Source organism: Natrix helvetica (assembly GCF_964273705.1).
Source record: "Natrix helvetica genome assembly, chromosome: 4".
NCBI lineage: Eukaryota > Metazoa > Chordata > Lepidosauria > Squamata > Natricidae > Natrix > Natrix helvetica.
In genome coordinates, this window is record NC_138550.1 from 102,674,776 (window position 1) to 102,701,667 (window position 26,892).

A 26,892-nucleotide genomic window follows, 5' to 3' on the forward strand; every position below is an offset into this window, starting at 1 on the left:
CCCACCCAATCACATGACTGCCAAGCCACTCCCACCCGGTCACATTACTGCCAAGCTACTGCCACAAAACAGGCCACACCTACAGAATAGGTTCTAAAAAAAATTGAAACCCACCACTGCTGTATATATGCATGTGACTGGAACAGCATATACATCCGAGTGAATATTTAAATAATAAATAATTTGAGTGCTGAGGCTCTTTGGGAATTAAGCCACAAAAGCAGGCTGCCAATATTTCTGAACTAGTGAATAAACCAATGTTCATACTTTTGATGTATAACAAAGAATTCTTGAAAATCAGTTTGGATAATTGTAAAGTTTTTCATAAGGTATTTGGATCAAGTTTCTCTTTATTAATTTTATTAATTTTACAATAATATTTTTGGTATTGTCTAGAACAGTAAGTAAGGGGTTACATATAGTACTACTCATTTTAAGCAAACACATGCACATTGAGGAATGCAGAATTACAAGTCCTTCAAGCCTTGATAATGGCCTCCTAGTACTTTTATTTGGCAGGAATAGTAGATTGGGGCAACTGAAGTTCAGTGACATTGACTTCATATTTCACAAGATGTTTGTGGCTTACATGACCTCTTACAACATTTGTGTGAACTCTTAACAAGTTTGTTTGGGGTGAGTTAGATAATGTATACTTTCTTTTGAAACCTGAGCATTATTTCAGCATTTTATTCATTTAAATTAGAATTCAAGAGAAGACCTTGGGTGTTGTCTCGGAGCCTTTCAGCCTTAATAGCTCTTCTTACAAAACCTACCTTTACAATTAAGTTGATAATATCGATAGGTCATTAATTGTATTTTTTTTAAAGTTTCTTTTCAAGGGAAGTATTTTCATTACAATCATAGAATGTAGAGGTTAGGATTACTTTTATTGTAACAGCTATAGGAACAGAATGTTGGAAGTCTAAAGATGCATTCCTCTCTCTCATTTTATATTTCTGTGCACTAGGGAAGGGTCCGTTTGAGATGTTTATTGAAACTAATTTTTGGCCCAGGTTAAAGCCCCTCCTAATATGACTGTTGCCTGGGTTCAGGCGATCCTCTAGTTAGGATTCTGCCCAGTTTGGCGAACCCCCAAATGTCACCCCTGGCTGGCCCCTCCCACCCTGCCCCTCCCACCCCAGGAGTTTCCACATGGCCCATTCATCATGCCAGCTAAGTGCAGGGCCCACATGGAGGCTCGGGGAGGGGGGGAAATGGACCTACTAGAAGTTCTGAAACTCTGAAAACCAGTCTGTTTCCAGCTTCTGGAGGGCCTTTGGAGCCCGGGGGAAGCACTTTTTGTCATCCTGGAGGCTCAAGGAAAGCCTGGGAAGGGTGAAAAACGCCCCCTCCCTGCCATGATGCAGGAGGCCGTGTAGGCCACGCCCACCATGGCCACGCCCACTGAGCAACGGGGCAGCGAATCCAATGCTGCAATTTTTGAAGCCCATCCCTGGTGATATAGTATATCAGACATTGATAAAGATAAGACAAGATAGAGTAGTAGTTGCAATAATAGGTGTATGACTTTCTTTAAAAAAGAATCTGTTTGAATCAGTTGTGGCACACCTTTGTCTAATATACCACATAACAGAGTTCTGAACCCTGTATTTGCTTGAGGCTGCAAATATTAAGCAATTTACCTGTATAGCATGTCCAATGTATATTAACCGACCCGGCCAAATAACTGTTAAGATAAAGATAATCCTCAAGTTATGACCACAACTGAGCCCAACATTTATGTTGCTAAGCAAGACAGTTGTTAAGTAGGTTTTGCCCCATTTTACATCCTTTCTTGCCACAGTTGTTAAGTGAATCACTGCAATTGCTAAATTAGTAACATGGTTCTTAAGTGAATCTGGCTTTCTCATTGATTTTGCTTGTCAGAAGGTTGCAAAAGGTGATCACATGACCCCGGGACCCTGCAACCATCACAAATATGAATCAATTGCCAAGCATCCAAATTTTGATCAGGTGACTACTATCTGAATTACGGGCAGTATGGTACTATCTTCTGAGTTACAGGCAGCCTATGGAGAATTATTATCCTCACGTCTGACTGATGGCCTTTGGATAGTTATCTGGCTGGCTTCTGTGCATCTTGATTCAATAGGCTTTTGGTCTGATTCAAAAAATAGTTGCCCTTAAGCAGGGATAAAGATAGTTATCTGAATTTTCAGTGCTATGTTTTGGGATGGCTTGAAGACAAGCACAAATTTACATTTGATTTGCTATAAATCAGAGATACTAACAATTTATAGAGAGTATCTCTCTCTGCAGGGGTATCAAATGGTGGCCTGCGGGCCAGATGCATCACGCGAAAGGGAAAAATGTCCCAATACATCACGTGACAGCAACGTGATGCTGCGAGTTTGACACCTGTGTTCCATAGAGATAAAGAATACCTCTTTATAGCGAATTCTATAAATTCTGCATTGGTATGAGAAGTTTATCCACACTAAGACTAGTTCTATTATAATGTTTTAAATGAAAACAACGCCTACCAGTTTGTCTTTATTAAAAATAAGTGACCTTTGTCCCTTCCCTGCTCTTGTGTGATCAGCTGCATTTAACTAGCTGTACATGGGAGAATGTGGCCTCCAGAAAAGGTTAGTTTAACATTATAAACCTCCTTCATCTTGTATACTGTATAATACAGTGCAGATTGGCATTCAGTTTCTGTTTTGAATGTGTCCCTTGAGAACTGGCAGGTAAACTCATTTGTTACTTCCTTTCTTTGTTTTAGGTTAAATTCTTTTGCAGAAATAGAGCTATGCGGCAACATGTGGTTTCAGTTGCTTATCCTGTTTCTCAATGCCCTGTTCTTGAGAACTGTGCAGAGAAGAAGAATGTGAACTAAGGATGAATGTATGTATGTGGAGTTTGCTTGTGTGCCTCTACAAATGGTATTACAAGAGATCTATTCCGGTTAGATACACATTTCACTCTATTCCTATTTGATCCCTTTGAACTAAGCTCTTGTCATTTAAAATGCGTTATTCACTTCTCATCTAACAGCAAACACTTTTTGAAACGGTACTTCAATTTCTGTATGGTCGGATAACTGACCGTTGATCTCAGAAAGCTAAGCAGGATCAGACTTGGTTAGCACATAGATGGGAAAGCACCCAGAAATGCCAGGACTGGAGGCTAGCCTGGGAAAATTGAAAAAAAGCATGTCGGCAAATGTCAACAGAAAGCATTTATCTATTGTTCTTAAGAAAATGACTTGGTAGTATCCATGACATCAGAAGATGGAGTTGATTTGAAAGGTACATTATGCTTTGTGCGTGTTTTATTCCTAAAATTGTTTTTTTTTTTTCAAAAAGTTTTATTGGTTTTTTTTAAAAACATTTATGTGGAAAAGGGTAGGTGGAATTACAAATTTTGGCAGTTGCAAATGTGGCAGACGCCCCCTCCCTCCAAACTCCTAGGTTACATCAAAATATCAAATCTTAATACATAATCATAAAAAGTCAGCATCTTAATTCTAGAAAGAATAATTTTCAATCAATTTATATAATTATAATATATAGTCTAGTTATAAATTCATTTTTACTTTCGGTCTGTTTATAACATTGTGATTTTCTTATTTATTTTTGTGATCTGAGCTTTCTTGGTGTTGACCCTTCACCCCCCGCTGGCAGAGCTCCGGCCCCTCCCGTGTCCTGTATGACCGTTGTGGTGTCTTCTGTTTTTTCTAGGTTGGCTTTATTTTTTTCCATAAAGGCCTGTGCCTCTATGGATGTATTAATTCTGATTCTTGTCTCCTCCCAAAATATCAGCATACCTTCAGGCATCAACCATCTAAACCACACCCCCTTCTGGTATAATTTATTCGCCAATTGCGAATAATTTTTCCTTTTTTCCCTAATTTTTTTGGGAATCTGCTTTAGAATGGTTATCTCCCTGTCACCGTATGTCAATGTTTGCCCCCTTTGCACACCCAGAATTTCATCTCTTGTGGTTTTCCTAAGGAATTTAATGTGAACCTCCCTGGGTACATTATGTGTTCTGGCATATGCTGAATTCACTCTATAAGCTAGGTCTATCTCCCATTCCATCTGCTGTTTATCTTTGTGTATGTATTCAGCTAAAATATTAGTCATAATGTCCCTTATGTTTTCCCCATCTGCTTCTATTACATTTTGAAATCTAAGATAAAAGGACATTCTCTCAAACTCTATTTTCATTTGTTGGATGTCAAGTTCTTTGTTCCCCTTCTGTAAAGCCTCTACCCCCCCCCCTCGCCTCCGCCACCCCACCCTCCACAAGGTCCAGTCTCTGTGAGTTCTTAAAGATTTGGGCTTGGTTCTGTTTAATTTCATCTTTCATTTCCCTTAACTGTTTCTTAATTTCCTCCTGGCCCTGTAGAATTTGTTGAAGCATTTGTTGAAAGTCTATCTCTGTAGTCTTGGGTTGCATCAGTTCTGTTATCTTTGACTGTGTAGCTGGGCTAGACGTTGCAGACGTTGGGGCAGAAGTAGCAAATCCAGGCTTTCCAGGAGGTGGTCTTTTTGGAGACATGGTTTTTAAAGCAAGGAAATCAGTCAAAATAGAGACTGGGCAGCTGGAGAAGTAGAGCAGGCAGGCGAATCCAGAAGGCAGAGGATCCAAACAGATGGGGATTTCTTTAGTCAGTCTAGCAATAGATGAAAATTTTTTCCCCAAAGAGTTCAGAAAAGAACAATCCACAAGAGATTCCTCTGGGTGACTCGGAGACAAAGACCGGAAGCCTGAATTTTAAAGGTGGAGTCAGGTTTCACAGTTCATGAAGACAACGGAAGTGTGCCATCTTGCCCTGCCAGCTTTGGGCTCAGAGGCATAATAAAGTTTTAAAAGTTCAAAAAGTTCTCAGTTCACCCATAGGTTCTGGAACTAAGTCCAATGAAAGTCACTTTTATGAGGGTGAGGCATCATTAGTTGGCTCTCCCCCCTCCTCCTTCCCCTGAGGGCGAAAGCAAAATCTTCTCAAGCCGCTTGTCCAAGGGAGGGGGGGAAATCCCCCTCCCTCTAGCCGCACCTCTAGCAGAAGTCCGAAAGTTTAACTTTTTTTTTTTAAAAAATGCTGAAAGGTCCATAAATTCAGGATAGAGGGAATGGAGAAGGGAAGCCTCTCACCACATTGCCGCTGCTTCGTTCAATAGCGCGTTCTCCGATCGGCATGGGGCGAGGCGCGCGCACACGGGCGCCCTCCGAGACTGCTCCCCGGTGCCTAGAACGAAGCGGAGAAGCCCCCGCCAGCCGCCGCCGACGCCAGGACCCTCCGCGAGCCGTTCCCTCGGCAGGACACCTCTCCGGGGCGTCCTGTGCCCCCCCAGAAGCGGGGGAAGCCCACCGGGAGAGCGGGAGCAGGCAAAGGCTTGCCTGTCGCCGTAGCCGCCGGAACCGGAAGTGTTTTATTCCTAAAATTGTTGACAAAGCCAGGAAACATGCTACTCGGCAGAATAGCAGAACAAGTGTAATGGATTTTCTGCATCACACACTATTACTGCTTAACATGCAGTTCATGAGCCTGCTTTAAAAGGTGATTGATTATGAGAATCAAACAGAGAACCATTTTAAAGCTATATATTGGCGACTCCCTTGATAGAATTACATCAGGATCCTAATGCCAATTGCAAGTGTACCTGTTACAGTGGTTAGGCTCCAGATCTCTACATGTATAGTATTTTATTTAAAAATTAAACAGCAAAGCATCTTTCAAATTTAGGCAGATCATTAAAATGTGTTACTTCTGTTTCACACTGGAATAAGAGAGCCTGGTGTTTTATCACTATAGCTGCATCGAGAACAAATAGCAAGACTGCTGAAACCCAAGAGGGGTTGGTAGTTGTGATTATTTGGATGCAGCCTCTCTGCAAAGATAGCTCTAAGGCAGCATGCCAAGACAGATTTGAGAAAGATGCAAAATAATTGCAGTGGAAAATATAGCAAAGGAGCTGTGAGGTCGAATTTGTGGATATATATATATCTAGACTTAAATAAATGAGACTTTTCTGGTTTTGAGAAGTTGATAAATTAAGACTGCTTTTCTATGAATTTATCTAGGAGTAAGCACCATAGCCAGAAAGTCTGACTTATATGTGTGTTTTTATGAAAACTGTTTTAAGTTTAATATATCATAAGGGGAAATGAAGTAAAAGTGTGCTTGAACTGAGTATGGTAATCGGACTCTGTTGAAATATGTAGGTTAGTAAAATCTGTAAAATTAGTGAAAATCTGTAAATAATAGTATAAGCTGCTATAATTTTCTGAAGCACAAATAACCAAATATAGCTGTTGTATAGACTTACTTTACAAATAGCAATTGCAAGTTTTTATTTGTCTTAGCTGCGACCTTCATCCAAGGATGCAAACTGAGCAATCAGTTATTAAAAAACTCATGGCAATAATCCTACCAAACTAGTCCTTTTGTTAGGAAAATTACTGTGGAAAAGGTCAATGGCCGGGAAAATGTTTTTATGAGGGAGCTAAGCTTTGCTTAATACAGTCAGGGTTCAGCATCATGCTGAATCATGATTGGCTGTAATTCCATAAGGCACGCTAGGCCAAAGCCCAGAAAACTTATGTTGTGGCTTAGCCTGCTTGGAGAATAAGCTCACATGAGAAATAAAATCTCTATTTGCAGTTGCTGCTAAAATATAGAAAATAATAATTTATTAAATGTATATGCTGCCAGACTCTCCGTGACTGGGTCATTTACAATTCGTTAAAAGAATTAAAAGCAACTTTCTTCCTGTTAATTATTTTATCATTAATATAGCATATAGAGACAGAACAATAATTTGCAAATAGATTTACTACTGGTAGTATTTTAAAAAAATGGGGTGTCTGTTTTTCAAGGGGTGAGAATTAATATTGTAGCAATGTGCTAATCACTATTCAGTTAGCGGGGATAACATATGTATATTGGTTGGGTTTTTTTTAATGCCCCCTTTTAATGTCTTAAATGTTTTGTGTTTAGTGATCTTTTTTGTTTCTTTTGGGGGAATTTTTTTTAGAGTTTTGTATTTTAACTTACTTTTGAATAAAATAAAACTTTGAAGAAAAACCATTGAAAAGCAAGTAAAGTTACAAGAAACACAAAACGAAGGAACAAAGATGGCAGAGAAAGCAAACCTCGGTGTATGCGTGTTTGTGGAAGTTCATTCCAGAGCATGCATGCTGCCACAGGGAAGATGTGCTTCCTGAGATGCAATACATGGCATTCTTTGGGCAATGGAACCCAGAGCGTGCCAACCTTGCCAGATTGAACCAGCTAGGTGTCAGGGTTCCAAGGAACACCCCCAACGAAAGAAGACGCCGAGGCTTGAAGTTCCTCAAAGTTCCATTTGATTAGAGATGTCATATTGGCACATCTGGGAAAACCCGAATCTGAAAGCTTCCAGGTTTTCTCCACTCAACTGAAAGTCTAGGCCCCCGCCCAGCGCCCACATGTCCATCACATGGCCCAATCAGGCCCCGTCCCAACTGGAGATACCTCCCAGTCATGCCGCTCTAGGTGCAGGGCAAGATGTCCCTGACTCTCTGAGAAAGGAATGTTATTACGTTGTTATGAATGTTATTATATCTCCCATATTCCATATAATCCTCCCTCCCATTTTCTCACAGTAGTAAATGTGACAGGCGGGAAGGCCCAATGCAAAAGGTGGCTTCCAAGTCTGACACTAGGCAGATGTTTTGGGAGACAGGTGATCTCTAAAGTAATACAATCCGATGCCACATAAGGCTTTATAGGTAAATGTCTGTGGATATTCTCAACCATCCAGGTTATAGTTGTTTCAAAGATGCTTTTGAAACTGGACGTAACTGGACTATCTTTTCCTTGAGGAAGAAGAAGAAAATGTTTCATTTCTCATCCCAGAAGCTTCATCAGTTCTGAAGAAGAAACATTTTCTTCTTCTTCCTCAAGGAAAAGATGGTCCAGTTACGTCCAGTTCAAAAGCATCTTTGAAACAACTATAACCTGGATGGTTGAGAATATCCAGTTACGTTTTGAAAAAGCATCTTTGAGGTTTTGTAGGTAGTGACCAGCAACTTGAATCACACTTGGAAGCAAAAGTGGCAACTAGTGCAGCTGGCGAAGCAGAGTGTTGGATGGGCATAAAATGCACGGCTCTTACTGCCTGCATTCTGGAGCAGATGAAGCTTCTGAGAGGTCTTCAAGGGCAGCCCCATGTACAGTGCATTACAGTAGTCTATAAGTAATACTAACAAAAGCCAGTTGGGAGAATGTAAAGTGGAGAAATGCTGGTTAAGTGTATGGAATGAGAAACAACATCCAAGAACTGTTTGGAAGCAGGCTGCAAATGTCTTTATTATTATTTTTTAACATGTAACTTTTTATTGGTTTATCAAAGTATAAAACAGAAACAAAAGAAGCATGAAAAAGTAAGAAGAGAGGGAGGGGAAAAAAGTGATATAGTGTAACAGGAGAGAAAAAAAGAAAAAGGCACTGACTTCTGAATCTCTCTTTAGCACAGTAGAAGGCAACAACATTACAACCACAACTTTTTGCTTTTACGCAACAAGTATGTACAAGCCATTTCTATAACAATAAGCCTGTCCAGTTCACAAAAACAGAATCAAAATTTCATTTTTCCCCATTGTAAGCACAAAATCCAGAAGCAATTTCAAAATAGAAACAAAATTAAATATATTTTCTTCTTTAGATAAAAGAATCTGTCTCTGCTATAAATGTCTTTATTTTTGAAGTGTCAGAAATGCCATGGAGCAAAACATTTCCCTCTTCTTTTGAAGAGGAAGAGGAAAATTCACAGAATGTTGTCTATTCTCTTAGCTTTTGAGAGGGGGTTGCAAACGTTTGCGTTTTCTTGAGCAAACCCAGCACAAAAATTTTCCATAGAAAAAAGGCCATCTTGCAAATAAGAAAGATACTAGCAAAAATATTTCCTTTTTAAAACCAATATGACAAAAAAACTCCAAGCACAAAAAAATTTTTTGGCAGGCAGAGAAACATAAACATTAATGTTTGGTTGGAAATGATCATTCACAGAATTTTAAATAATTCTAATAATATCTTAAATAAGATAATAAAGTGATCTGGTGTATATGTTAATGCTTGAATAGAATTCAAGACTAGATTTCATTGCAGAGAAAAGAGACCAAGAAAGAAAGATTACCTCCTGGTTATCTTTTTAAACATCCAAAATTGTGAGTAAAATGTCACTTATCTGAGGGAATATCTTCATCTCCTTAGTAGAGTCAGACTGTTATTTTGTCTAATGGTGTGATATTTTTCATAAATGATATCAAAGATCTAGCCAGCAAATCAGAAGCTCACTTATTTGTTAGTTGGCTTCATTAACAACTGTGTACTTTAATTATAAAAGAAATAAAAGTTCTAAGTGACAAATTGTTATGTAATAAAATTTAAGATTTGTATACATTTTGGAGATTGTCACAGTACTGTTAAAATCAGTAAAAACTACTCTGTATCTCCAAGTTAAAAGTAAAAGGGCTGTTTTGTAATTAAGTCTGGAGAGGTTGTACAGATGGTCATTGACTTAAGACAACAATTGAGCCTTTAAACAAGACCTTTCTTGCCACAGTTGTTAAGCAAATCCCTGTACTTTTTAAGTTAGCAACATAGTTGTTAAGTGAATCTGGCTTCCCCATTGATTTGCTTGTCAGAGGATCACAGAAGGTGATCACATGATCCTGGGACACTGCAACCATCATAAATATGAACCCGTTGCCAAGCGATTGAATTTTGATCACATGACCATGGGGGTGGGCGTGCTGCAGTGGTTGTAACTTTGAAAAACAGTTGTAAGTCACATTTTTGATTGCTGCTGTAACTCCGAATGGTCACTAAATGGTTGTAAGCTGAGGATGATCTGTATGACCCTCACCTGATTATATGGATAGCCTCTTACCCCAAATACATTAAGTATGCTTTTTTATATAAGCATATAGTCCAGTGGTAGGTTGCCATTTTTTTTTACTACCGGTTTGGGTGCGCTCCCATGAGCGCTGGCGTGCAACTCTTCTGCACATGTGCAGAAGTGTCCGGGTAGGTGGAGCCTCCCACCACTGCTACCGGTTCGCCCAGTCCGGGCTGAATTGGGAGCAACCCACCTCTGCTATAGTCCTACGTTTTGTAAACTCCCTTTATCTTCCATACTAATATTTGCCCTATTGCTATAGCACCCCCCCTTTCTCCTTTTCCTTTTCCTTTTTTCACTGCTTTCTGAAAATGTGTAAGACTTGAAGTAAATCATCTGGAAGCCTTTTAAAGTGTTGAATCACAGGGATAGTTAATGTAACGGGGCTGAAATGGCGATCCGAACAAGCCAGCCCTTTGTTTATGAATGCCGAGGAAGATTATCTTAAAGTGGCCTTGATGGATTTGAGGTGCGAGGAAGTACGAAATGCCTTCTTAAGCCATTAGTTAGCACCACGAGATCTGAACGGGCCATCGCCTGATGGGTTGAGCTACATATTGAGTGCAAATAAATCCCTAAAGGTTTTGGAAACGAACATTTTGAGCGGAGGCTTGGCAGCAAGTGGTACACTTAAATCTTTCCTCGTTGTCATCAGCTGCAAGTTATTTGTGCTTCTCCCTTCACGAATGTCAGTTTCTTTATAAACGTGGACAAAGCACTCAGACCTCTCCAGGAGTGGAGGTGGGGTGGGGTGGGGGAAAGCACAGGTAAATATTGAACAGACCCACATGGAAAGGGTGAAGCCAACTCAAAACTATGTGGAATGACCACTGGACACTAGGCAGAGAGAAAGATAGAGAACTCCTTCTATGTGAGGCACAGAGCAGAACCTTCTTTCATGCATTATACCTTTGACTGCAATGCAATCCCTAGTTTCCTATATAGAACCGAACAGAATATAATTCTTTATTGGACAAGTGTGATTGGACGCACAAGGAATATGGCAGAGTTACTGCTTAAACTCAAAGCTGAATTAAACATAACTTCCCCTTCTCTCCCATTCCTTCACTCAGATAGGGAGGGTGTCAAAGAGCAACTTCACCAGATTACCCTCAGAGGTGGGTTTCACATAATTTTACCACCGTGCACTGAAACTGTGAGCGTGCGTGCCTTCTGCGCGTGCATGTGGCCGTCCGTACATGTGCTTGGCTCACATGTGCTGCTTGCACGCATACATGTGGGTTAGAAAACATGGCTAAATAGGACGACATAGAGCCGGGGCAGGGGGTGGGCGGGGCCCGGGTGGGCGGGCCCTCCCACAAGTGACCACTACCGGTTCATCTGAATTGGCTGAATACCACCACTGATTCCCTTCTAATTCAGGGATCCTCAAACTTTTAAAACAGGGGGCCAATTCATGGTCCCTCAGAATGTTGGGGGGAGGGTAGACTAAGTGTCTAAGAGGCTAAGTGTCATGTGACTGGATGGGCGTGACTAGGTGGTCATGTGACTGGGTGCGTGTAGCCAATAGAGTAGTCTATTAAATAATACACACAAATTAAACTTTAATTTGTTATGCTTCTGGGGGTGGAAAGCAGGTTAGTGAAGGGATGTGGCTACTTTGGGGTGGCTGTGAGGGACTTGTGTGTGTGTGTCTCCATCTCTCTCTCTCTCTCTCTCTCTCTGGAGGCCGGAGGGGCCAAAAACGGGTATTTTTTTGGCTTCCTCGGCCTCCAGAAGGTGGGTGGGAGCCAGCGGGTAGGTGGGGTGATGTGGGCAGGGCAGCCTTGTGGTCCAACGTGGCCAGATTAATGGTTTAGGTGCACTGTATCCGGCCCTCAGGCCTTGGTTTCCGGCCCCCTGTATCCAGCGTCCCGGGCCTCGTTCTAATTAATAGATGTTTTCTGATGGGCCACTTCTACTGTAACAACCATTTGGTAAATAGGCAACAAGCCCCAACTCCTGGCAACCTGACTTGCACAAAACTGTTGCCTGCCTCTCGTCTAGACTATTTCTGATCAGGATGGGCTGCCAAGAGTCACTGATTATTTAATATTTAGCAGAAAAAGCATACTTCGTGTTAGAGATGCCACTTACATTTCCTATGAAATTCTGGAAATGTGGGCAGTCCCTGAGGTGTACCTTTTACTCCAGAAGATTAAAATCCTAGTTTCCAGTAGCATTTCTGTGGGAGAATATAATGTATAGAAGTCTTTTAAATGGTACCATTTGTGATATTTGATGAAGAAGTTTATGGTGAGTTTATAAGATCAGAACACCTTATGTGAGGGAGATTGGCAGTTCTTCAATATGACAAAATAAGTAAATAACATTTCATAACACCACCTATTGTAAGGGCTTTATGTAATACAAAATACTTAACATTGAATATATACTTAATACTATGGATTAGGTGTAATTTCCACAAAATAGAGATGGATTTGTGGGATATCAATTTCCCAGTTTATGTTTCCCAGCTCCTCTTAAACTTCAACCTACATTTATATCTCTGATAGTCATAATTATATTGCAAAATAGTGTTTAAATGCTCACCATAAAAAGCTTTTAAAAATTAGAATTCAGTTCATTTACTTATGGGGATTCAGAACCCTATCCAATGAACTTATCTAACTTTAATTGAAAATTGCAAGCATGGCACTTCCTTGACATGAATATATTAACAAATTAGCATTAACATATGTGAATGATTTTTTAAAAGTAAAATTATCGAAAGGGTAAATAAAATATGAGGAATGCTTTTCTTATCAAGGTTATAGACCAGTCTTCCCAATCTTGGCAATTTCCCCAAGGTTAATGCTGGATGGGGAATTCTGGGAATTGAAGTCCACATGTCTTAAAAGTTGCCAAGACTGAGAACCCCTGCATAGATCTTCATCTTCATGTGTTTGCTTCAGAGTTATTACTAAATAATGTTTTTATACTGCTAAATATATCCATGCATCAACTTATGCAAATTATATCCACCCCATTAGAAGAAAAATATCAGAAATGAAAACTAGGAAAATATTTCTTTCTCCGGGCCACCTGAATCTCCAGGTTTATATTCCACAGAGTAGGTCCAGCAACAGGTGATCTATAGTAGCTGGCTGGGGAATTGTGGGCATTGAAGTCTGCAAATCTTAAAATTTCCCAAATTTGAAAGCCCTGATCTAGACTATGCAACGCTCTAAATAACTAATCTGTGCCTAGATTAATACATGGAATTGAATTGAAAGTATAACTGAAATGATTTGGCTGTATGATAGTGAGAATTGCCTTATCAGTGGAGGCTTTCCAGGTCTTGGGTTCTCATTTCCTCTCCTTATATAATGTTATTAGGATAGTCTAGAGCTCCCACCCAATCTCAACAACATGTTGCTTTCTGATATTTAAGTTTGTCAGCTATACAGTGCTTATCTATTAGCTGTAGCTTGACTGTATGCATTTACATAACCATTACATGGCAACCAATAGATATAAAGGCTAAAGTCTACTCCTCCAAAGTCTAACTCTTTATACTATTAATTAAAAAATCTACCAATCCTCCCATAGCAACACAGAGAGAAAGAGTTCAAATTTACAATGGAGCTGAAAAAAGATGAGTTAGCTCCAATAGCTAGTGGAGGTGCCTTATGCCATTGTATGTTTATATCTTAGAACATAGGACATAAAAAGAGTTGGAAGGGACCTTGGAAGTCATCTAGTCCAACTCCCTGCATTGAGCAGGAGAGTCTATATCAGTGACGTGCGGTGAGGTTTACGCCTGGTGAAGCTGGTGACGTCATCAGGAAGGCGGGGAATGGGACCACATGTGCTGGAGGCTGAGGCTGCCTCAGTCTCCAGCACACGTGATCCCATTCCCCGCCTTCCTGAGCGCGCTCCGCCGGCTTGCGCTCCCCAACAGCAGCTGCTTTTTAGTGCTTTTCTGTGCGTCTGGAGTTTAGGACATCCGGCTATCTACCTAAATGCCAGACGCACAGAAAAGCACTGAAAAGCACTTCGCCTCCAAGCCACTTCGTCTTGATGATGTCACCGACGTTGCTGCTGGGCACGGCCGGACGGAGGTAACCAGAGTGTCGCCGAGGGGTCCGGGCGGACGAAAGAGCAAGCGAGCGAGCGATGGAGGATCAGGCAGCCTGATCCTCGGTCGCTCATCCGCCGGACTGCCTTGGCGCCACTCTGGCTACCTCCGTCCGTCCGCGCATGGCAGCTGCGGCGACGTCATCAAGCCCCTGCCACTTCTGGACATCGATTGCAGTTGCGAGGAGCGCGCAAAGTACAGTGAAGGCAGGAAGGTTATTGGCGCTTCCGAGAACCCTCCTGCCTCCGGCGGTTGCCCAGCTGGCACCACCCCGCACGTGCTCCTCCTCCTCCCTCCTCTTCCTCTTATATATATGAAACTTCCTCGTGGATATTATTATTTTATATATTATTATTTCATGATGAGAGGTGAGGCTTTGCCGCCCCTGCCTCCAATGACCGCACGTCCCTGGTTTATATGATCTTAGTCTATTCTTGAAAGCCTGCAGTGATGAGGGCACCCACAAGTATTGAAGGCAAACCATTCTATAGGTTGATTGTTTTCAGCATTAGGACATTTCTCCTCAGTTCTAGGTTGCTTCTCTCCTTGATTAGTTTCCATCCATTGGAATATAATACTTACATATTATAATTTACATATGATTTGTAACTTATATATTTCTTCTTCCTTAGTGTCTAAAACAATACATGCAATTTGCCATCCGTGAAGGGTGTGGTTCTCCCATCTCTTGTCCAGACGTGGTCTGCTTAGGCCATGGGATGCTGCAAGAAACAGAGGTATTTATATTTAGTTCCTCTCTCATTGCCTTTTAATCTTTGTCATTCATTTACATAATGAATATATTAGATTGTTTCCCCCCTTAATTACTCTAATGACTACTTGGCAGGGAGCCCACTTCACAGGAGAAACTAGAAACAAGCAGATGGTTTTTCACTTGTTTTCCCTTTCCTGGGGAAATGTTTACTTGGTATCCAGACAGTCTCAGAATTGCTTGCTTGCTTGCAACAAGAACATTCTCAATTTGAATATCCCTAGTTCTTTGTTAGCAATAGATTCTGGAAGATGTACTCTGGCATTCAGAATTGTAAAACACAAATGATAGAAATGTTACATGTCGCTTGAGAAGCATAATATATATTTTTTATGGTGAAGATGTGGAGACTCTAGAAAGAGTGCAGAGAAGAGCAACAAAGATGATTAGGGGACTGGAGACTAAGACATATGAAGTTGCAGGAACTGGGTATGTCTAGCTTAAGAGAAAGAAGGACTAGGGGAGACATGATAGCAGTGTTCCAATATCTCAGGGGTTGCCACAAAGAAGAGGGAGTCAAACTATTCTCCAAGGCACCTGAGGGTAGAACAAGAAGCAATGGGTGGAAACTAATCAAGGAGAGAAGCAACTTAGAACTGAGGGGAAATTTCCTGACAGTTAGAACAATTAATCAGTGGAACAGCTTGCCTCCAGCAGTTGTGAATGCCCCAACACTGGAAGTCTTTAAGAAGATGTTGGATAGCTATTTGTCTGAAACGGTATAGGGTTTCCTGCCTAGGCAGGGGGTTGGACTAGAAGACCTCCAAGGTCCCTTCCAACTCTACTATTGTATTGTTATTATAAAATGGTGCTTGTAGATATCCAATTGCAGTTCATTGGATGCCTGAAATGTTATGTATACCCAACTATGCAGTTCTTTTGGATAAAAGCTCAGGATAGAAAAAAAAATTCACGTGGCCAACTTATATTAAACTTCTTCGTGGAACATTCATGTCATGCAAATTTTAAATTAAGATGATATATAATAGGATTAAAAATGTGTAAGGATTATCAGTTGGTTAAAAGTTGGTTAGGAGCAGTTTAGACATTAAATGTGAATATGATTCATTAAAAGGCTTGATGAAATAATGGAGCGTGAGCTATATCTTCCCTTGAAAGGCATTGCAATGAAATGTGTGGATAACCTTGGGGGACAAAGGGAAGAAATGCTGCCCAGATGAGAGAGGGAGGAGCCCCCAATAGATTAGTGGTCAGAGGAAGAAATTTAGGAAAGATTTAGCCTAATTGATCAGGGGATTAAAAGTGTTGGAAGGAAGCTTACATCTTCAGACTCCCAAGATTCTGTTAATGTAGCCTTGCAATAAAAGCAGATATAGCTCACTTAGACATCTTTTTTTTAATCTGGTTTATCCAGGAAGGCTGATATCCATCTTGCAAGTCTGAAGATAAATTTTTTCCATCGGCCACTTTTAACCACCTGATCAAACCGTTTTCTTGACATAAAAAGTGGCGTTTTTTAAAAAAAGTACTGTAAAGTGCTAAATCAAGCCCAAAATTATACAAATAAAAGATCTCCACATTTACATAGAATTTGCATGATTTTCAATTTGAATTTTCAAGGGGTACATTGCCCATATTCAGTTTCAAGGGGTACATTACGCTGCACATATTGAATTGCACAGTGAGCAAATCTGTTAAGGGATAAAGTTGCTTTGTCTTCTTAGATCAAAGTTCTAACGTTGTTCACATAGACCTGAAATAATAATAAGCTTTTGACATTTTGAATGTAGAGAAAATGCAGTGCTAAAGTATGCATGAAAATCATAGAAGAGTGTTCCAAGATTATTGTTGGTAAAACTCTTGAAATCTAAGCTTCATTTCAGTTAGCCAGGCAATAGGGCACTTGAGGGTATACATCTAATGGGCCATTAATGTTTTCTTTAGTATGCAATCTTAAATACTGAATGAATAAACAATGAGGAAGATATTGAATGGATCATGCATGAGGGGAAGCGCTGAAGTTATGGGTTTTGTTCCTTATGTATTTGTGAGCTTCACTGATATATTATAGTGACGAGTAATCATTCCGACCAGAATAGATGCTCTTAAAAGCAGCAAATGATCTATGCTGGACCAAAACTTTAAAAAAGAGCTTTTATCTCTCTTAATGAATAAACCGTATGGGTATGTTACTGTTTGCTACTATAGATAATGCTCTGATTATATTTCTAAATGTTTTCTATTCTGAAGACCAGCTTTATCTGTTGTCCACCGAACAAGTTGCGTTGATGGCCTTTGATCATACTTGCTGGGACATACTGTATGTTATTTGTTAAACAGGTTTATATATAATATCATCATCAAAGCTGACACCAGCCAGAGCATAGAACAACTCAAATAAATAATGCAAGACCAAAGGACATGGAGAGACATGGCCCATACAATTTCCAAGAGTTTGACACAACTGAATGGATATATCATCCTGATCATGTATTAGGTAGCTAGCTGGAGATAGAGAGATATGTTACACATTATAACACATGTCACGGGCAGCACATTGGGGAAGGAGGCATTCTAGGGTGCAGGGAGACAAGGATATTCCTCTTGTCCTGGTATTCTTGGTATAAAATTGTCAAGATCTGAAAAAGGCTTGTTAGAATAATTAGCAGGACTTTCAAGATAACTTATTGTCAGGGTCCTCAGTTATACCTCATTTCAAAATTTCATGCTAAGGACCCGAAGTTCTCCAAGGAGCCCTGTCATATAAAGATATTTGGAGTGGATATATACATGGTACTCCCCAAATTTAGTTCCACTTGCCTAGAGGTCTTGAGCTATCTTTAAAAGATTGCCTCAAACTGTTCTCCTTTTCAATACTCTGGGGCTTGTCATCTGGAACTTACCCAAGCATGGATGTCACTGTATGCTGATTCATATGGTTACAAGTTTATGCTATTTGGTCACTGGACTAATAAGGTGCAAGCTTATAAGCGCACTGAAATTCAGTAGTATTTCTTGGCTTAGATAGTAAAACCAATTCTTACTTTAAAACATTTAGATTAAAACAGCCTAGAGATCAACAAAAAGAGGCCCTGTGTGCTGACTTGCATTAGAACTAAGAAAAATAAGAGCTCTATGAAAGGTTTAGCAGGAAAAGACCTATTTTTGTACATGGGAATGTACTATAATGGTAGCTCTATTACTGAGATAGTATAAACCAGTGATGGTGAACCTTTTCGGCACTGAGTGCCAAAAAAGGAGCATGTGAGCACTCGTTGGAGCCGCAACCTGGAAGAGGAGTTGCCCAGGTGCATGTGTGTGCCGGAAAATGAACTACCAGTTTTTGGGGCGTGCATACGCACCAGCCAGCTAGTCTCCTGGTTACGGGGGCATATGCACGTGTGACAATCAGCTGGGTGGTGCAGAAGACCAGCTCTTCCAGTTTCCAGCACTGCCACATGCACAAAGGCCAGGTGATCGTTGTGTGCGCATGCATGCCAGAAACCTGGAAGAGGAACGGGCAACACCATGCGTGCCAGACAACATGGGTCCATGTGCCATTTTGGGCACATGTGCCATAGGTTTGCCATCAAGGGTATAAACCATTTTAACATACTTTCTAGGTAACTCCAGAAAGAATAGTCCAAGACAGTAAATGACTAGGAATGATGGAAGCGGTCAAACCAGTTGTAGATTCCAATCGGTTCTATGGTTATTATCCTTACGGTCCTTTAATGGTAACTTTTTTGAAAAGTCATGCCTGCATATTCCACTAAACGGACACTATTCATTGCCCAAATGATAAATACAAATTGCTATGGAAAAGTAGGCAGAGCAACTTTATGGTGTGGTCTTAAAACTCCAGATTTCCACTTGATAATCGAAGCTTTTAAAATCCCTCCTTGTCTGAAGTAATTTGTTGTCTGCAGAGGACTACAAGAAGTTCTAATATGTGCACTCCGAGTATTGTTAGGAATAAATTGGAAGTAGTCCATTTGAAGTACCTTTGCGAGTCCCATTTGGTATCCTGGAGCAAGTCGGTCAACAAGAATAACATTGTTTTGAGTATCTTTCCAAGGCCTACATTATCCACTAGAGCAGAAAAACACTTTCCCCTCCATATCCATTTACCTGAAACCTGAAATAGCATTAATGGGTTACATAGGTTTTCTTGGAATAAATTCTGTTCAAAAGCAACTATAATAAGCCTTTGGAACACTTCCATGGCAACGGAAGCAAGATTTGAATAGTACTCAATGTCTAAAAATAGTAACATAACTCCTATTTAGTTTGCTTATCCTGTTCTTTTCATAGAACACAGCCGGGTGATTAAGGCTCCCTGTTCATTTTCTTTTAAATTTGAGGGAAATAATAGGAATTAGACGTAGATGGGGGATAATTGTATGGAGGGGAAATAAGACAGCAAGTGAATGATGGGTGACATTTAAAAGACAAGCCTGATTGTTTTCTCTACCTTTATTTGTGAGTACATTTTTAAAAGATTTGTTGGCAGTGCTAGGAAGGGATGAAATGTCTTTGTAATGGCTCTCTTGAGCATTTACTTTGGCACTGCCTTAGTTGAGCAGCGGGCAAAGAAGTGGCAGCTATAAGTATAGAACAGGGGAGCTCACTCTTACATGACTAACATCTTGTTGCCTTCAACTCATCTGCATACAACTTTGTTTGGGAAGTTGTACTGAAAGAATAGACAGGTGGATCAGTGTGAAGCAATATAAAAGTTAAGGTTGAACTATTCAAATAACCCGAAGGGACGTGGTGGCTCCGTGACTAAGACACTGAGCTTATCGATCAGAAAGGTCTGCAGTTTGGCAGTTTGAATCCCTAGCGCCGCGTAATGGAGCAAGCTCCCGTTACTTGTCCCAGCTTCTGCCAACCTAGCAGTTCGAAACCATGTAAAAATGCAAGTAGAAAAATAGGAACCACCTTTGGTGGGAAGGTAACAGCATTCTGTGCACCTTTGGCATTTAGTCATGCTGGCCACATGACCACAGAGACATCTTCAGACAGTGCTGGCTCTTCGGCTGTGAAACGGAGAAGACTACTGCCCCCTGGAGTCAGGAGCATCTAGCACATATATGTGAGGGGAACCTTCACCTTTTTATTCAAATAACCCAAGGAACGTGCAGAAGAAGAAAAACCAGGATGATAAATGATCTTGTTTACATATTGTGGTAAACAATAATTGGTTTCGTCATTATTTGTAGAAGACCCCAGATTGGCTTGGTTCACACATTGTACTAATCTCTAAAACCAAAGTTTATAAACCACAATAACTGAGCTCACAAAATACGCTAAGCTGAAAATGTGTGAATTTATCAGGATGCCCCCTGCCTTCTCCTCTAGCATCATCTCTTATAGAATGACAACGGCATATCTCTATCCTTTTTCTGAGCAATTCTATATATTTGGGGGGGGGGGGGGAGAGAACAGGGCCACAGGTGCACATTATTTCTATTTTCCATAAAAACATATGGGGTGCATTTTTGGAAATAAAGTTGATGAAGGAGGCTGGGACTTTGTAGCTCTCTGTTTGAGAATAATCTTTTTTAAGGTAAAAGGCCAGATGGGACAAGGAGCACGGCAAGTATCAAGGGAGAATGTTAGCATAGCAACATATCACTTTGGAGAAACCAGCTTTACAGCAACATATGAATCCAATTATTATATTGATTGAAGTATGTAACAGTTGGCAACTATGGGCAATCAATTACTAAATACTAATACATAAAATGAAGAGATATGCCCAATCAATAGTATAACGCTTAATGGACATCTAAATTCCGTGATGTAAATCCAGAATGGTAGTGTAGTCCATTATATTTTATGAAGAATTGCTACAAAGCTATCACACAGTTGTTTGTATTTCAAGCACAAAGCTGCTGCTGCTGCTTTTCTAGCAAGTGTGCAAATCATTTGAACATTCAGTTAGGCACTTTTTCTTTTCTCTTCCTTGTATACATTTCTTTACCACATAGAAGTCACTTGCACCACGCCAAAGATGTGGAATGACAATTAGGAATGGATAGCTTTTGTCGTCATTTCAGTGACACATATAAAAGTGTTGACCTAAAGATAGCAACAGTAGCTACCTGTCTTTATTGTAAAATAGTAAGCACTTGAAGAAAGCAACAACCCTTCATCCAGAAACTGAATCTAGCCTTGCCAATATTTCATAATGTTTCTAAAAAGAAATCTATCTTCAAATTATAGTTGCTCCGTACTCCTCTGTTGTATTGAGTAAAAGCAGAAATAGTAGATACACTGCAAAACTAATGCTGCTGTGGAAAAATCACGATAGTTTATAATGCAACTCTGATGGATGCTGAAATTGAAAGATGAAAATCTTACAGAAAACTCCCTCCCATTGGTTGCCAGGTAGATATCATTCAGCACATTTTGCTCCCTTCAGTATAACAGATAGTATTTCACTACCAAAGTCAGGTTTTGAATATTTAACAGCGACAACCAGGAAAAATGTCTTTATGGTGCTTAAGCGAAATGTTATTGTATTGCCTAACTTGTTTTGAATATGTGTTTCCTTTTTCAAGAGTTCTGTAGTTCAAAGGAAACATAAAATAATACTTGTAAAAACAAAATATTTGCCCTGAAGTCATTAGGTAACAATTGTTGCCATCACAAAAGGAAACTGAAGGCAATGAAACAACTACTTCCTAATTAGAATGAATATAACCAACTTAACATAGTATTTCCCTGAACAAAAGGTCATTTTAAACTGGGAAAAAAACTGTTTTTTTTCAGATGTGTGTTGTGAATTTTGCCCCAAATTGGTAGTATAGGCAATCCTCAACTTAGAACCACAATTGAGCCCAAACTTTATGCTGCTAAGTGAGAAATTTGTTAAGTGAGCTTTGCTCCATTTTACCACTTTCCTTGCTACATTTCTTAAGTGAATCACTGCCGTTGTTAAATTAGTAACACGGTGAATCTGGTTTCCCCATTGTCTTTCCTTGTCAGAAGGTCGCAAAAGGGGATCATATGACCCCGGGACACTGCAACTGTTATAAATGTGAGTCAGTTCTCAAGCATCCAAATGTAAATCACGTGACCATGGGGATGCTGCAACAGTCGTAAGTGTGAATAATGGTAATAAGTCATTTTTTCAGTACCGTTGTAAATTTGAATGAACAGTAAGCGAACTATTGTAAGTCGAGGATTACCAGTACAGGTTTTCCATTACTTCAGCCAACAAGGACTTTTGTGTAGCTATACTTTATACTGCTCTTGTTTGCAGGTAGAGAGAACATCATTTTGGTTAAGGTACCAGGCTAAAAAACAGGAGACTCTGAGTTCTAGTTCTATCTTAGCCATGAAAGTCGGGTGGGTGACTGTGGGCCACTCTCTCTCTCTCTCAACACAACTTATCTCACAGGGTTGTTATTGTAGGGAAAATAAAAGGAAGGTGTATTGTATATGTTTGCTGCCTTGAGGTATCTGTGAAAATAATAAAGGCAGGATAAAAATAGATAGATAAATAAATTTGACCATTCCATTTTACATACTAGGGGTGACATGATAGAAGTGTTCCAGTATCTCAGGGGCTGCCCCAAAGAAGGGGGAGTCAAGCTATTCTCCAAAGCAACTGAAAGTAGGGCAAGGAGCAATAATAAATAATAATAAATTTAAATTTATTAGCCGCTCCCTTTCCAGACAGGACTCGGGGCGGCGTACAATGGAGTATAAAACATAAAACATGTGTACAAACACATAAACCTACATATACACAGGACATAACATGCACGGAGGAGGTAACAAATTACATCACATTGGACAATTAAAAATCACCATTAAAATACCCCAATTGTAAAACACAATTTAAAATTTAAAAAATTTAAAAGAACTGTTAGGAGGAATAAGAAAAATTTACAGTTGAGCCAGGCCAGATAATTGAAAGAGGTGGGTCTTCAACTGTACACGGAAGGAGCGGAGATCGGAAGTAGTCCTGATGTCATGGGGGAGGTCATTCCATAGGGCTGGGCCCATCACAGAGAAGGCTCTGCTCCTGGGTGTTGCCCCCCGACACTGTTTGGCGGACGGCACCCGAAGAAGTCCCTCTCTGTGTGAGCGGATTGGTCGTAGGGATGTATGGGGCAGGATGCGATCCTGCATGTAACTAGGTCCTGTGCCATGAAGCGCTTTAAAGATCATAATCAAAACCTTGAAATGCACTCGATAGACTACAGGAAGCCAGTGCAGCTCGCGCAGGAGAGGTGTTACAGGGGAGTATCTCGTCCTCCCCATAATCACACGCGCGGCCGCGTTCTGGACCAACTGCAGTCTCCGAGTGCATCTCAAGGGAAGCCCCATGTAGAGAACATTGCAGTAGTCCAGGCGAGACGTCACTAGCGCATGGGTGGCTGTGCGTAGGGCATCCCGGTCCAATAAGGGGCGCAATTGGCGCATCAGGCGAACCTGATGGAACGCCCCCCTTGCCACGGCTGTTACATGGTCATCCATGGACAGCCGGGCATCTAGGAGGATGCCCAAATTGCGCACCTGTTCCATGGGGGCCAGTTGCACGCCCCCAATGGCCAGAGATGGAAGCAACTGGTTGAACCGGGAGGCCGGAAGCCACAGCCACTCCGTCTTGGAAGGGTTGAGTTTTAGTCGGTTGTCATCCATCCAGACCCGTACGGCCTCCAAACACCGGGACATCATTTCGACGGCCTCATTGGGGTGGTTCGGGGTGGAAATGTATAGCTGAGTATCATCAGCATACAGATGATATCCCACCCCAAAACCACGGATGATCTCGCCCAGCGGTTTCATGTAAGTGTTGAACAGGAGAGGCGAGAGCACCGACCCCTGAGGCACCCCACATGTGAGTGGCCTCTGGGTCGATCTCTGCTCCCCTGCCAACACACGTTGCGTCCGGTCAGAGAGGTAGGAGCCAAACCACCGTAGAACGGTGCCCCTGACTCCCAGCCCCTCTAGCCGGTGCAACAGGATACCATGGTCGATGGTATCGAACGCCGCCGAGAGATCTAATAGGACCAGGATAGAGGAACAGCCCCTATCTCTGGCCCTCCAGAGATCATCAACCAATGCGACCAAGGCCATCTCCGTGCTGTGCCCGGGTCGGAAGCCGGACTGGCGCGGGTCTAGATAATCATTCTCCTCCAGGTGACGTGGGAACTGTTGTGCTACCACACTCTCTACAACCTTCGCTAAAAAAGGAAGGTTGGAGACTGGACGATAATTGACTAGGTCCATTGGGTCCAGGGAAGGCTTCTTGAGCAGGGGCCTCACCACCGCCTCTTTCAAGGCAGTCGGTAGAAGCCCCTCACCCAACGAAGCGTTCACTAGGCCCAGGAGCCAGTCACATGTAACCTCCCAGGATGCCAGTACAAGCCAGGAGGGACACGGGTCCAATAAACATGTGGTAGGTCGCAGACGTCCACGCAACCTGTCCAAATCCTCGATGGCAACCGAGTCAAACTCCTCCCAAAGCGGTCCCTCAAGACTTGCCACGGGCGTCTCAGCTGGACTACTGAAAGGGGCCCATCCCTTCCGGATTTGAACGACTTTGTCCTGTAGATATTTCCCAAACTCCTCTGCTCTGCCCTGTAAAGGGGCTTCCCGCGGTCTCTCAAACAGGAGAGAGCGAGTCACCCGAAACAGGGCGGCAGGGCGGTCATCTGCGGACGCAATAAGAGCGGCACAATATTGACGTTTGGCCGCTCTTAATGCCACAAGGTACGTCCTCAAATAGGCGCGTACCTGTGCTCGGTCAAATTCGGAACGGGAGGATCTCCTACGACTCTCTAGGCGTCTCTTGTGGCGTTTCATCACCCTTAGCTCCTCGGTGAACCAAGGGGCCAGGGTGGTTCGTCGCCGCAGGAGAGGCCGCAAAGGCGCCACCCGGTCTAGGGCCCCGGTAGTCGCACTATTCCATGCGCCTACCAGGTCCTCCACTCGGGGGCGGGTCAGGTCCACAAGAGGTGGCCCAAGCTCCGTCTGGAACCTATCTGGTTCCATCAGGCGCTTGGGGCGGAACCATCTAATACCTTCCGGTTCCGCCTCCCCGCAGCGGGGTGTAGCACCGGGGAAGTCAAGCCGGAGAAGTGAGTGATCTGACCATGACAGGGGAGTAATAATAGGATCCCCTATTCCCAGATCACTCGTCCACTGGCCAGAGACAAAGACAAGGTCCAACGTGTGGCCTCCCTCGTGAGTAGGGCCCTGAATTAACTGGGTCAGGTCCATGGCTGTCATGGAAGCTATGAACTCCCGAACCCCCTCCGACGCTTCTCCCATCGACGGCAGATTAAAATCCCCCATCACTAAAAGTTTGGGGGTCTCAACCGCCACCGATGAGATCAGCTCGAGGAGTTCAGGCAGGGCCGCTGGTGTATAGCGAGGAGCCAGGTATACTATCAGCAGGCCCAACTGCCTCCCTGGGCCCCATCTCACGACGAGGGACTCACACCCAGATGTCTGTGGCACAGTGAACTCTCTCGGCTCCAAGTCTTCCCGGATAATCACTGCTACCCCACCGCCCCTTCCCTGGGCCCGAGGCTGGTGAAATGCTTGATAACCTGGCGGGCACATTTCCACGAGGGGTAAACCTCCCTCGTGGCCCAACCAGGTCTCGGTTATTCCTGCGAGGTCCGGCTCCCCCTCCAAAATTAGATCGTGGATGAGGGGGGCCTTATTGACAACGGACCTCGCGTTGCATAACAGCAGTCTCAGGCCTTGGGTCTGTAGATCCTGACCACCTAGTATGCAGGGGTTGGTACAAACGACCGGGAATGACCAAAAACCCCGGTCTCCCAACCGACTACGCGCTCTTAATCTGTCCTCGCACCTGCCCCTCCCCACGACCGTTGGTATCAGGGAGCCCTGCGCAGGAATGCTATCTTCCCTCTCCTCCCCCACTCCGCTCCCTCCTCCTTCGACCACACCTAGGTGCCTGGCTCTCCCATCCCTCCTAACCTGTTCCCCCCCCCACCCCTGGAACCCCTTACAATTTTTAAAAAGCAATTCATTAAAAAACCCCTCAATGTGCGCTTCCTCCACCTCTCTGGGTTAATGAACCCGTCCTCGAGGTGGGCCCTTGAGAGGGCAGGAGCCCATAACTGCGAGAGGGGGGACTCCCGCAGTAAAATAAGGTCAGACCTCACATACATGATAAATGATAAATACACCGGGCTAAAGATGGATTCTGGGTGCTAAAGGTGTTAAATAAGTCTACCCGTTAAAAATCATGACAGAACGGCAACCAAGATTACAAGATGAGAGAGATGAGTAAAGAAATAGGTAGAAGTGACTAAAAAATAAGTAGGGCCTATAATCTACAGTTCTCAATAGTAGGGGGTTAGGCAGTTCTTAAAAATCCGTGAGAGAGTGAGCAGATGATCCATAGCGGGCGGGGGGGGGTGTTCAACAGCTCCCCGCAGTCCTTCCAAGCCCCAGGTGGTGAGGGGTTAAGCCGATCTCAAAGTCTATGCAAAAACAAGCGGATAATCTGTAATGGGCAGGGGGGGTGTCGACGGCTCCCCGTGAACCTTCCAAGACCCAGCGTCGCCTCCACGCCATTTCAGGCGGCCTCTGTTATTCACTCCACACCTTCTGCCGGCCTCCGGCGCCCTCCAACAACTCCGGCGACTCTGATGTTTCAAGCCCAGCTCAAACCTCACACGACCTCCACTGGGCTTCTGGTAGGCTCGGGCTCCCAGTGGGTCCAGCGGGTCGGGGGGCTGATGTTTAGAGCCCCCAATGATCTTCCGGGCCGCCACTGCCACCATCGCCTCCCTCCGCCTTCTCTTGTGTGGGACGCCATCGTGTCTCCGTCGCTAGCCGCTCAGGGCGTCGCTGGTCTCACCTCGGGCTGTCGTAGCTGTCGTGGCTTGCAAAAACGCCCGCAAACGCCGGCCAAACAGATCGTAACCGCCAGGACGCCAGCTCCAGCAGCCGTCGACGCCTGCAGTCTCCCGGAGTAAGCCGGCGCGCCCGCACGCCGACCGCCATTTCCCGGCTCACTACAGGTAATGGAGCAATGGATGGAAACTCATCAAGGAGAGAAACAATCTAGAACTAAGAAGAAATTTCCTGATACTTAGAACAATTAATCAGAGGAACATCTTGCCTCCAGAAGTTGTGAAGTTGTGAATGCTCCAACACTG

The 26,892-nt window shown here is 42.7% G+C and overlaps 1 protein-coding gene across 4 annotated transcripts in view; it reads left to right on the plus strand.

Moving 5' to 3' along the window:
• Positions 1–26,892, plus strand: part of RNF144B (ring finger protein 144B) — a 79,706-nt gene that overhangs the window by 41,155 nt on the left and 11,659 nt on the right. For all 4 annotated transcript variants that reach the window (XM_081951544.1, XM_081951545.1, XM_081951547.1 and 1 more), the window contains one exon: positions 14,628–14,732. In XM_081951544.1, coding sequence (XP_081807670.1) covers positions 14,628–14,732 — 105 coding nt within the window. The remainder of the gene's footprint in view (positions 1–14,627; positions 14,733–26,892) is intronic.